The 13,454-nt window shown below is 47.9% G+C and overlaps 1 protein-coding gene across 1 annotated transcript in view; it reads left to right on the forward strand.

Annotated features, from left to right (window-relative positions):
* Window positions 1-11,615: 11,615 nt before the first annotated feature.
* LOC135826829 (sushi, von Willebrand factor type A, EGF and pentraxin domain-containing protein 1-like) overlaps window positions 11,616-13,454 on the forward strand; it is a gene marked incomplete at its 3' end in the record, with an annotated part of 93,312 nt that continues 91,473 nt past the window's right edge. The window contains exons 1-2 of the mRNA XM_065339430.1: window positions 11,616-11,689; window positions 12,369-12,455. Coding sequence (XP_065195502.1) covers window positions 11,616-11,689; window positions 12,369-12,455 — 161 coding nt within the window. The remainder of the gene's footprint in view (window positions 11,690-12,368; window positions 12,456-13,454) is intronic.

Consider the following 13,454-nt stretch of genomic DNA (forward strand, 5'->3'; position numbering starts at 1 on the left):
TTAGCACAACCAAGATAAGCATGAGCTGAAAGTCTCAGCTGTGAAGGACGTTGGCGGATGTTCATGCATGTCGATAACGATACTGGCAAGACCATTGGACAATACGGTCAAACCACGATTCCAGAAAGCAAAGCAACATTCCACACAACCTGCGTGGCTCAAAAGATGCAAAGATCAAGAAAAGGGGAAGCTATGCGGACAAGAATCATGCAACACCAAACAACTCCGTAAAACAGCACTGCACTTCGACATGCATGAACATCCGCCAACGTCCTTCACAGCTGAGACTTTCAGCTCATGCTTATCTTGGTTGTGCTAACATTCCCCTCCTTATGTTATTTCTATAACTTAGAACCTTCCAAGCTGGAAGGCTTTTGGAGTACGCATCCAAGATGTGCTAGAGCTGTAAGCCGGTTAGTTGTAGAACGTCAGTACCGTCAGTCAGTGTCGTGCAATGTTATCGCATGAGTTGATTGTGTAGTAACTGGTGGTTATTGGACATTATAGCGTGACTTGTAGTTCCTTGGTCCTTTTTACTTTTTTATAGATATTGGGATGCTTGGGCAAAGTGCAGGACAGTACTCGGTCAGTTCATTTGATTGGTGTGAAATTTGCGATTCGGAACTTATTCTCATGCCTGCATTTCAAGATCAAAGAACCTGCTCGACAAACTGCGCCAAAGGCTGTCATCGACAACCCACGTCCATGTCGAGGTTAGTTTGGTTGATCCCGAACAGATTCTCCACGCGAAGGACTAAAGGGACCCTCACTTAATTTTTTGCCGACTACCCGCCAAAAAACACATTTCGACACGCGTGTGTGCTGGACGTCTGCGCGTGCACGACAAGACGTGTGAGCTGGCTGACAAGTGAGAGCCAGGGAGTCGTCAAGTACCGGCGTTTGACGACTCCCGGCCTGGTGAGAGCATGCATGCATGCATGTACTGGCGGGAAAGGGAACCTATTTTGTAGATCGATGGGTTGAATCTGAAATTGTGGATCTACACGAGGTTTGTTTTGATGTTCTGATACTTGTTGTAATGGCTAGTGATCTTGCAAACTGTTAACTGTTACTGTGACTTTTCCAAGTCCTACTGATATACCTTGTCAAATCAGATGCCCTGTAGTAAGTAGTCTTGGTGGAGGTAGACTGGAATGCGTTGAATTCGTAGCTTCTGAAATTGAAATTTATTTTTTTCTGGAGTGACACTGACAAGCGATGGCATTGGCGACAGGAGAACTTTGCTTCCTTCCAGGAGAGCTGCATCGCAGTCGGATCCTGTCCATGCACATGCGATCATGCTGTGTTGTAGACAGTGGAGAGCTGATTTTGACCCAAGAAAATAGTTTTGAACATTCATGAAGAGGATATTGTTGCTGTAGCTAGCTGACAGACATAACCTGTGGCAGTGGTGTATGAAATCAGCTTGCAAGGTCTGTAGCAACTTGATCATGCAGAGAAGGAGCTGAACTGCACATGCACTCGCTACTGCTCTCGCAAGATGATTGGCTTCTCTCCAGTGATCCAGCCCCCTCAACGCATGGATCCACTGCACTTTGTCGTCGAACACATCAACACGCCTGTTGACGTTCACTAGGAAAGGTATCACTTCACGATGAGGAGCACACAGCACTCGTGGAGGCTTGTGCCGGGTGAGTGGCTTCTCTCCAGTGATGCAGGCCACCTGGAGGCATCGGGCCAAGTGCGTTCTTTGCCGCAAGGGCCATATCAAAACAGCAACACCAGCAATGCCACCACTTCCCGACTTCAAGACAACTGGACCACATCAGTCATTTGCCATAATTAGTGTCGGCTATGTCATCCCCTTCTATGCACGCCAGGGTCGAGATCGGTCACAACTCAAAGAGATATGTATGTGTGTTTACATGCCTGCTGACAAGGGCTTGTCATTTCGAGGTTATCTCTGGACAACAACGGTTTTCTCCTGGCTCTTAGACCCCGATTCACCATGCGATGTGGTGTGCCACAAGAGATGCAATCGGACAACGGTACCAATTTCCGTGTGGCTGATCAAGAGGTAAAAGCAGCCGTCAAGTTTCTCGACAACTAGCAGCAGAAAGGTCATACCGCGACATTACCTGGAACTTCAAGCCACCAAGTGCACCACACTTTGGTGGTGTGTTCTAGGTAATGGCCAAGGCAATTAAACTAGTGCTGCATGAAGACCTTCAGCTGCTATTTCCACAACACTTTTTCATTGGCCATGCTAGGGCAACTATTGCTGCTGAAGCCAACACATCTACAATGACTCAAGCTCACCCAAGAAAGCGCTGGGAGTTTGTGCAACGTATTGAAGATCAGGTATGGAAACGTTAGCTGAAAGAGATTGTTCCGAAGCTAAGCATCCAGGTGATGTGGTTGCTTCAACAGCATCACCCTAAGGAGATATCGTGCTTGTGATGGATAAGCACACCGCAACTGCACACTAGCCACTTGGACGTGTGCTTATGACCTATCCAGGTAAGGATGGTGCTGTTCGGATAGTAGAAGTTTAAGTAGCTGGGAAGGTATACAAGCATGCAGTTCATCATCTTGAGCCACTGGAAGTTAAAGGTGCAAGTACTGAGCGAACTGTGATTGTTTTCATATTCATAGCAAAGAAAAAAAGACCAAAGAACTACAAGTTATGCTATACTGTCCACTAACACCACCAGTTACTTGACAATCAGCTCATGCAATAACAATAATTATAACATTGCACCAAACTGACCGACAGTACTGACGTTCTACAACAAACTGGCTATCAGCTCTAGCACGTCTTGTAGGTCCTTGGTCCTTTTCTTCCATCCGAGTTTTCATATTCAAGTTTTCATATTCAATTGCCATTGTTTTTGTCATGTTTTTCTTCTTGTTGTCTTCGTCTTTTACTCACTCATGTGATATTTATCACTTTCCTTTCACGAGGGAGATATGTTAGATTTAATCTCCTATTTCTGTGTAATTTCATGTACTACTGTGTTCGATGGTGGTGAACCACGATGCATTGATCATCATGAATGCATGTGACATGCGTCACAGATCTGGTTTCTATTGCTGGCATCTATTACGCCTGACTGCTTTCCGCCTTGGATTTGCATTCACAACTAAATGTACAATTATTTCTGCATGACTACATGCATGTACGATGCAATGCTGTTAAAATTTATGTTGCTGCCTGTTCATACTGTCCTGGAGCTGGAAGGACGCTAGTCTTACTTACTTCTTCTACTTTTAGTTGTTGCTATCTTGCCTAAATGGGCAGTTAATGTTTGCAGCAGTTGTGCTTCAGTTCATAGTTGTATCAAGGAAAGTTAGAACATAATAATTATTATGGTTCTCTGTGCTTGTAAGACCACAGTGTAGCAAATGTAACACCTTGCATGCTGGAACTAGCTGGCCGCACACATGCACTCTTAGCCACAACAACAAATAGCACCCGAATATATACCCTCCAGTTGCATGAGAATAGTGTTGTACATCAGTAGTACTAGTAGTACAATATTCTATCGCAACGAAACCCAAAAAAAGCATGATGGGAATAAGTGATCAATGTTGAGAGAGTGTGTGTGTGCTAGTGTTCATGAGAAAGCAACAAAAGAAGAGAAACTGAAAGAGAGAAAGAGCTTGTGCCTGTGTGTTAGAGAGAGAAACTGACAGACAAAGATAGACAAAGAGAGATACAGGGTACGTCAACAGAGAGTGAGAGAGACACACACACACACAGAAAGAGAGATGGAGAGACAGACAGAAAAAAGGAGTAAGTATGTGAGAAAGCGAGCCAATACTTCGTGCCGAGCTTGATCAATACGCGATCAATACTCCAGTCAAATAAGGACAGAACTTCAAAAGAATTTATTACAGCAAAGTACATTGTAGATACACAAGTTGAGAGAGAAAGAAAAAGAGCGACACAGAAATCAAAAGACGCAGAGAGATACAGTGTATGTCAACATGCGTGTTGAGATGTTCAACGACAAAGTGCAGTGGATCCATGCTTTGTGAGTGAGTGTGAGAGAGAGAGAGAGACAGACAGACAGAGAGAGAGAGGCACACACACACACACGCACAGAGACAGAGAGAGAAGAGAAGAGAGAGTGTATCTGCTAGGCACATGTTGCATCCATTGGTCCTGTTTGAGTGTTACCAAAGAATTTGGAGAGAGAGAGAGAGAGAGAGAGAGAGAGAGAGAGATGCAGTGGATTCACGCTTCAAGGTGGCCTGCATCACTGGAGAGAAGACACTCACCCAGCACAAGCCCTATCAAAAGCCACGTGCAGTTCACCATCGTTGAGTAAAACAATCACCAGTGCAAGCTGAATGGCATGCTCCATGCCTCGCTTCAACACACCGCGCGGTATTTTTCACGTAGCTCATCATGCTTCAAGGTAGCCTGCATCACTGGGGAGAAGCCCCTCACTCTGTACAAGCCTTCACGAGTGCTGTGTGCTCCTCATCGTGGAGTGACACCTTTTTCCAGTTATATCTACGTCAGGCGTATTGATGTGCAGATAAGTCATGCATTGAGGCAGCCTGTATCACGGGAGAGAAGCCAATCACCTGGCAAGAGCAGTAGCGAGTGCGTGTGCTGTTCCTCATCGTGGAGTACCGTTAAAACTAAAAAACATGCGCCAATGGAAGTTGCTTCAGCTCCTTCTCTGCCATGATCAAGTTGCTACACAGGTCCTCATCGTGGAGTCGTATCTTTTCCAGTGTACGTCAACAGGCATGTTGATGTGTTCCGCGACAAAGTGCAGTGGACCCATGCTTTGAGGCGGCCTGAATCACTGGAGAGAAGCCAATCACCTTGCGAGAGCAGTAGTGAGTGTGTGTGTAGTTCCTCGCCGTAGAGTAACGTAGAACATGCACAAGTGTAAGCTGCATGGCACCCTTCACATCTCGCTTCAGCTCGTTCTCTGCCATGATCAAGTTGCTACAGACCTTGCACGCTGATTCCATACACCACTGCCACAGGTTATGTCTGTCAGCTAGCTACAGCAACAATATCCTCTTCATGAATGTTCAAAACTATTTTCTCGGGTGAAAATCAGCTCTCCACTGTCTACAACACAGCATGATCGCATGTGCATGGACAGGATCCGACTGCGATGCAGCTCTCCTGGAAGGAAGCAAAGTTCTCCTGTCGCCAATGCCATCGCTTGTCAGTGTCACTCCAGAAAAAAATAAATTTCAATTTCAGAAGCTACGAATTCAACGCATTCCAGTCTGCTTCCACCAAGACTACTACAGGGCATCTGATTTGACAAGGTATATCAGTAGGACTTGGAAAAGTCACAGTAACAGTTAACAGTTTGCAAGATCACTAGCCATTACAACAAGTATCAGAACATCAAAACAAACCTCGTGTAGATCCACAATTTCACATTCAACCCATCGATCTACAAAAAATAGGTTCCCATTCCCGCCAGCTGGACATGCATGCATGCATGCTCTCACCAGGCCGGGAGTCGTCAAACGCCGGTGCTTGACGACTCCCTGGCTCTCACTTGTCAGCCAGCTCACACGTCTTGTCGTGCACGCGCAGACGTCCAGCACACACGCGTGTCGAAATGTGTTTTTTGGCGGGTAGTCGGCAAAAAATTAAGTGAGGGTCCCTTTAGTCCTTCGCATTCTCCACGGACGCCATGCGTGTGAGGACGTTGCCGACAGAAACTCAAGAGTCAAATGAAAAAAAACTAACACTTACTTGCTCGAAACTGACACAGTGACAAAGTGTAGCTCATGGCTGGAACACGGAGTTACGCGGCACTCGCTGCCATGAAACTGGCCAGGCTCGTACTTGCGGTGCGCGGCCCCATAGATCTACGCAGCGTGAGAACATAGATTTTTTTCGCTCGCACGGCAAGATGAAACATTTCAGTCGTCGTGCAACAAGCGCAGACTCAGGATTAGAATGTCGATGGCCTGGCTTTCTTCGCCTCTCTCCAGTCAGACGTCTCCTTTGTCGCCAAGGGGAATCGCAGGGTCCTCCTCAAAGCCATTGTAGAATGCTTGGGAGGATTATCCTGGCGAGAAAATGCGAAGCGTGTGGATGTGCTTGTACGACTTGTTTCACGGCAGAATGGAGGTCGCGGGTTGGAACAACTGACTATAGTCGACACAGATTCGTACACAGCTCTATAGATGAAGAGGACGTAGCCAAAAGTCCAGAGTCGGATCATCACTGCAGGTGACAAGAATCTGAACGAAATGCGAGCGGAAGCAGCGACTGTTGGCGATGCGGAGTCAGCGTCGTCAGGTGACAATGACATGAGCGGCGAAGACTCTGAAAAACTCAATCTCATTCGTCTGAGTTGCTTTTTTCTTTGTATATAGCTTGTAAACAGGTTAGACAATGCCACGAGTGTTATTCCAAGTCAAACGGAACAATTCCAGAGCTGTGCGCAGCTTTCAAAAAAAGTCACGAAGTTTTGTTATACGGAGGAAGTAGGTTACATTTCTTTGATTTCCATCTTTACGACCAGTTTTTCTCCCGCACCTACACTGCCTCCCCAACGCCTCTGTCCGCGCCTTTTTTACTCACTCTTGCCGGTTGACTCTTCCACTCACCTGTTGTCTCTCCTAGCACCTTGGCCCTACCTAGCTTTCTCCCAACACCTTACGCCACCAGACTTAGTGCTGAATTTGTTTATGCCTGCGGCTCTATGTGTTATAAGCACACTGCTGGCTTGATCCTACTGTTGTGGACATGGAAATCCAGTCGACTGACCGGGGACGGCGCCCTCAGCTCGTACAGAACACTGCGTGCAGTGCACATAATGGTTGTTGATCCGATGCGACCAGAGCGCTGCAGCGCATAAATGCATGTGTGTACCGTTTATCCACGGCTGCATGGCCAGCGCCCTGGGGCGGCTAGACGTGCGACCGGAATTCCATGTCCACGACAGTAGTATCAATTGTCTGATGATTGCCTAGCGGCATGAGCACTCAACCTGAACGTCTTCCGCTGAATCTGTTATGTACAAATGTAAGTGCTATATTTTCCGGGAGGTTAGCCTCACCGGGGTCTGAGCTGCGCCCTCCTTTTTTTCCGCAGTCGTTACTAGCAAAGTTGACTGCATAGTCCATTTAAATGTTTTTGATAAATGCAATAGGTTTGAGCAAAATGTATGAAGATAAAAGAAATTTGAAGATCAAAATACAGTGCGCATCGCTTATAGTGTGGCCGTGTAAAAGAATATACTGCCTACAAGAATGAACTCTCATATTTTCGTAATCATAACATGGATTCTAGTGAACATTTATTCCCGTAGCTTTGCCAGATGCGCTACTTCAGTAGCGGGCAATGCATAATGCAGCAGCACTAGAGCAGCCTACCGAGAGTGCTCAACATGACGAATGTCGAGTAGTAAAATACCCCAATGCTGTAGACAGCAAGCTGTTTCGCCTATAAAGGCCTCTGAAGTAGAATAGTTCGCCTCTCTCTCCACAAGTATTTGATACCATACTGCACGTTTATTTATTGCTTCAAGTTATAGATTTTGGATTTGTACGTCGTGTTCTTCGTTTTGAGACTTTGCTTACCGTTCTGTTCTGTTATCCATACTCTGCATTCTCCGCGCCTGCTCTGTTCCTTTCTTCTCTTGCTATTATCGTTTCCTTTCCTCTCTGACTCACACTGACCGTCAATTTGTCTGGTTTCAAATTGTTACATCGTCTGCCAGATCGCAGAGATCGTTTCCTGCATCGTAGCTCACGGTTACTTTTCGAACACATTTTTGCATAGGCATTTTCACGAGTTGTGTTGATGTCATGCCCTATCAGCTACGCGTCATTATTGCGAGCATGCGCATTGCTTTTGCCTTCTGCCTTATTTGCATGCTGCGCTTGCTGCAAAGGTTAGCGTCCCCACGCTTGCTGGCCGAAGCCCCATTGACCGCGCCGCGTGCGTACTCGCACACGTCAGCCGAGCTTCTCCACGTCGCCTTGCCCCGCCCCCGCCGGTTCCGTGGAGTTCCGATTTTATTTCTCCTTGTTGATTAGCTCTCCCAAGATTGAGTTGTTGTTTTCTATATCCTTACCTAACTAATTCATTTCCAAGTATCAGTCCTTTTATTTACACTACTGTCAGAGTCCGCCGTTGTGAGTGCTGTGTGCATGTGCGGAGTAGTAGTAGTGATGAATAATATTGTTGTGCGTGCGTTACACAACACCTCGTCAGTACAGCTACGAGCTTTAAGCAAGCCGAGCTACCAGCCATGGTGCAAAGGAGGCACCATAATATTATAGATATACTGTATGTCCGCACCTTTAAAGTAATTGCGGTGTATTCGATTACAAAACCAGCCTCAGTTATAAAGCCATGGACTTCATAAATGAGATGACATTTGAAGTATGTTGTGTAAGAATGAAGGAGTAAGATAGTAAAATGCTAACAAACTTACAGCCCAGCAGGAAGAGTGAACAGGTAGATTAGAAATTTCTGTGTGGACTTTGACTTTATGGCATGGCGTAGTGGGTGAGTCATTTTGCATCGAAAATAGCTAGGAAAGCAGTGGTGTTTTGAATATAAAGTCATGGCGCTGACATATGGTATTCAGTCAACTTTGCATATAACGACACTCGGTGGGGCATCAGAAAAGTGTCCTTATTCGCGAAGTGTAATTATACCTGAACTCTTCTTATACGTACAACCTACTTGAACAGCTGCCGCCGGCCGCGGCCTGTATTCAAAACTAGCAAAGTGGGTGAGGCCTTGAAAACATGTTTTACGTCACAATGTATGCGTAGAGTTCACATACGATGCGCACTGTTGAACCTTTGTTGGTTAGGTACACTGCAGGCTAGTGCATCTTCTTTTCTTTTCCTTTTGCACTGGAAAGAATATCATGGCGAAGGAGCTTGAGGCTCGACTAGCAAGTTGGCTGCATGTTCAGCAGCAGCAGTCTGTCATGGCGACGGGGATGAAGTGGAGGAGCTTCAAGAAGACGTCAACGCTGAAATTTTTGGATACAAATATTATAAAAGGATGCCGCAAGTTTTGTTCTCTGCCGTTTGATTTCTCTTTCTGCGTTCGTTCCTTTCACAGCGTCCGTCCACTTTCTCCTAGACCAGTTCTCCGATCTGAGTTCTTGGTTTTGTGGATTTGACAATCCTATTATTATAATAGTGCGTTTTACGTTTCATCCATTTACTTTGTTTGCGTACTATTGTCTTTTTTCGTGATCGATAAAATAACTCCTCTTGCTCTTCATTATGTTGTGAGAGGTCTTCGATTTGTTCCCTTCTTTAGATCGCCTTTGTCCGAAACGAGAGCAGCACTAGCTGCATGTGAAGGAACATGACGTCGTAGATGAAGGTCATCTCGTAGCTGTGAAATTGCACATAAATTATTGTGAACTGCTCTGCACTTGTGTACAAATAACCCCCAGTCCAAAGAAACTGGCGGCGTTTATTCAAGGGTGGCTGATAATCAAGGGGCGGCGGGTGTTCAAGGAAATACGGTATTACAGTTAGATGGGACTTTGCTCTGGTCATGGAAATTCTGTCGGTATTCGCGAATTGTCGTTATTTCCACGGTCGTTATTAGCGAAGTTGACTGTACACACATGCATGCGTGCACACACACACACACACACACACACACACACACACACACACACACACACACACACACACACACACACACACACACACACACACACACACCTTTGGACCTTTGGATGCCCACTGCTCCGTGCAATGATAGCATCAGGAGTTGCAGTATTTCCTGTGGCGAGTTAGATCGTTGGGCCGCTGGAAGTCCCTGCCACAGCCGCATATGAACACTCTAGGCGTTGGCACAGCCGGCCGGGGAAGATTGCACATGAGGCGCCAGTCTCGTCTGTCCTGCGTCAAGTCGCACCAGCCACCTGTCACGCACCGAGCACTCAGATCAGCAGCGGCGATGTCCCTCCAACGTTTCTTAGAACTATGTCTAGGCCTTGTGTTGAGTCCCTCAGCAAACAGAATGCGCTTGGGGAGACGGGAATCCTCCATTCGCCCAAGGTGGCCAAGCCAGCGTAAACGGTGACAGCGTACGATCTCCGCCATTGATGACGGTTCAGGGTTTTACGTCGGGACCTAAACGACGGCTACTTTGGCCAATCGGACAACAAAGAAGTTGAGGCCAAAGAGAATGTTTTCTTTTCTTGCGCATGCTTATGTGATAGTGATGCAATAATACTCAGTGAGTCAGGTCGCTACAGTACTCTCCGCCAGTGGTCAGGTCGCTACAGTACTCCCCCGCCAGTGGTGAGGTCGCTACAGTACTCCCCCGCCAGTGGTCAGGTCGCTACAGTACTCCCCCGCCAGTGGTGAGGTCGCTACAGTACTCCCCCGCCAGTGGTCAGGTCGCTACAGTACTCCCCCGCCAGTGGTCAGGTCGCTACAGTACTCCCCCGCCAGTGGTCAGGTCGCTACAGTACTCCCCCGCCAGTGGTCAGGTCGCTACAGTACTCCACCGCCAGTGGTCAGGTCGCTACAGTACTCCCCCTCCAGTGGTCAGGTCGCTACAGTACTCCCCCGCCAGTGGTCAGGTCGCCACAGTACTCCCCCGCAAGTGGTCAGGTCGCTACAGTACTCCCCCGCCAGTGGTCAGGTCGCTACAGTACTCCCCCGCCAGTGGTCAGGTCGCTACAGTACTCCCCCGCCAGTGGTCAGGTCGCTACAGTACTCCCCCGCCAGTGGTCAGGTCGCTACAGTACTCCCCCGCCAGTGGTGAGGTCGCTACAGTACTCCCCCGCCAGTGGTCAGGTCGCTACAGTACTCCCCCGCCAGTGGTCAGGTCGCTACAGTACTCCCCCGCCAGTGGTCAGGTCGCTACAGTACTCCCCCGCAAGTGGTCAGGTCGCTACAGTACTCCCCCGCCAGTGGTCAGGTCGCTACAGTACTCCCCCGCCAGTGGTCAGGTCGCTACAGTACTCCCCCGCCAGTGGTGAGGTCGCTACAGTACTCCCCCGCCAGTGGTCAGGTCGCTACAGTACTCCCCCGCCAGTGGTGAGGTCGCTACAGTACTCCCCCGCCAGTGGTCAGGTCGCTACAGTACTCCCCCGCCAGTGGTCAGGTCGCTACAGTACTCCCCCGCCAGTGGTCAGGTCGCTACAGTACTCCCCCGCCAGTGGTCAGGTCGCTACAGTACTCCCCCGCCAGTGGTCAGGTCGCTACAGTACTCCCCCGCCAGTGGTGAGGTCGCTACAGTACTCCCCCGCCAGTGGTGAGGTCGCTACAGTACACCCCGCCAGTGGTGAGGTCGGGAGGAGCAACTCACGATAAAGAAGAAAAGGAGAGAGAAGAGAAAGGAAGCGCAGCATGTACAAGGCGGAAAGAGAAAACATATGATACAATATGTACAAGTGAGAGCGCTGCGTGTATGAAATTTGTTTGTGACGTGGCAACAAAAGCCGAAACAAAAGTCAAAATGCAGAAAGCGGAAAAAAGGGAGATGCATGACAGAGGCGGGTTAACGTGTCAGAGGTGTGTTAACTTGATAGAGGTGGAGAGCATGTCAGAGGCAGAAAGAAAGAAAAGAGGAAATGTACACGTGACAGAGGAGTATTATCGTGTCAGAGGCGGAAATAGAGGAAAGAGGAATGTACGCGTGACAGAGGAGTGTTATCATGTCAGAGGCGGCTGCATGTTGCAGACTTTCGGGGTACCAGCAGGAGCGCTGCACGGGGGCGAGGCGTGCCGAGTGAGGGAAGGACGGATGGAGGTCCTGTGCCGGGCGTGTGCCTGCGTGCGTGCACAGTTGAGGTGGTACGGATGGTGGAGGTGGCCAATTTCCAGCTTGAGGCCAGGACGAAGACAACTGGACGAAGACGACTGGACGATGTGCCGTTGCAGGATAGTGGGGTATCCAGGCGGGAGGGTGGCAGGGGCCACAGCAGCTCCGAGCGCGAGGCGGATCCAGTGGTGGTGAGGCTCAAGTTTTACGTCAACAGCCGGCGATTGACGGGATTCCGAGAGCGGGGCGAGCAGGAAACTGCAAACTGCGGCCAGAGCTCAGAGATGCCATGATGAAAAACTTCGAAGAGCACAGCGTCGTGGGTCACCAATATAGGATTTTACGTCGGGCCCTAGACGACGGCTACTTTGGCCAACCGGACAACAAAGAAGTTGACACCAAAGAGAATATTTTCTTTTCTTGCGCATGCTTATGTGATAGTGACGTAATACTCAGTGAGTCAGGTCGCTACAACAGCATACCGAAATGACTGGCTAGTTCCTCAGAAAACACACACACACACACACACACACACACACACACACACACGTGCGCAAACATACACACATACGCAGCTAACCTTCTCTTTGATTCAAATGACCATAACTATACCCTCCCTGCAATTTTCGTGTTCGCATGTGTGCAGATACATTACTAGGGGAAGCGTCTACAACAACCTCAGCAGTTCTTTGCACAAGGACACGTTTCGAAACTACACGTTAGTCGGCCAAATGTAAGTCTATTCTCTATCAAGGGCAAGCAGCAGGTATGCTTACATCGAGCCATAACCAAATCATGGGGCTCTACTACTCTGTTTGTATTTGTATTTATGGATTCTCCACAGGCCTTAGCCTAAATCAAGGGAGTCTCCGTTAACAGCTTATGAAGAAGAAGCTGAGGAGAAAAATATAAATAAAAGATAGAATGATGCGGGGTGGTACTAATTTAACACAGTGCTCTATGACATCGCTACTCTACGTGGAATGAAGCGTTTCCATTGAACAGTAGAAAGTTTGGGCCATTGCTACCTACAGCCAGCCAGCGGGCATTTTGGAGAAGAAAAAAAAGAACGCTGGAAGGGCATATCTGCTCTGTGCTGTTACCCAGAGCTCCATAACCAAGAATGTGCTACCTGTATTTCGTAACTTGTCTGCACCACGCTCTGCATTCTTGCACGAAAAGTCGCAATCTCTCATGATCTCTTGCGATCTCTCTTGCGATCTCTCGGACCTACAGATACATACAGATACAGATTTTTTTAATAACTTGTCCGTGAACACAAGGGAGCTCTACTTTTCAAGTGCATGAACTTTAGTTCCGCATGAATCAGACGGAAAGCACCCCGCAGCATGATGTAGTGAAGGCAGTGTGCTGCACCTTTGATCATCAGCAAGGATATAGAGCAGTTGCATACCCTTGTTCATAGACTCGTGTCTCTATTATAGTTACCGTGAAGTACCGTTGTGTCCTGTCAAATTTCAACGCATACGATGAAATACGGTGTTGATCTGCCACATGCACTGCTGCACACAAAAGTGCCAATGTAGGATGCGCAATCCGGCATGCCATATCTGATCTTCGAAATCGGCAATGCATCGAATGCTGGATTAAGGTAGTGTTTGAGCCTGCTTTGTTTGTTCTGACAACGGGAATTTTTTTAAATATTATGTAAATAAGCGGCTAGGTGGCAGTGGTTTTAGGAGTGTGATTACCAGATCAACAGTTGTGTCCC

The sequence above is a fragment of the Sycon ciliatum genome, chromosome 10 (assembly GCF_964019385.1).
Source record: "Sycon ciliatum chromosome 10, ocSycCili1.1, whole genome shotgun sequence".
Lineage (NCBI taxonomy): Eukaryota > Metazoa > Porifera > Calcarea > Leucosolenida > Sycettidae > Sycon > Sycon ciliatum.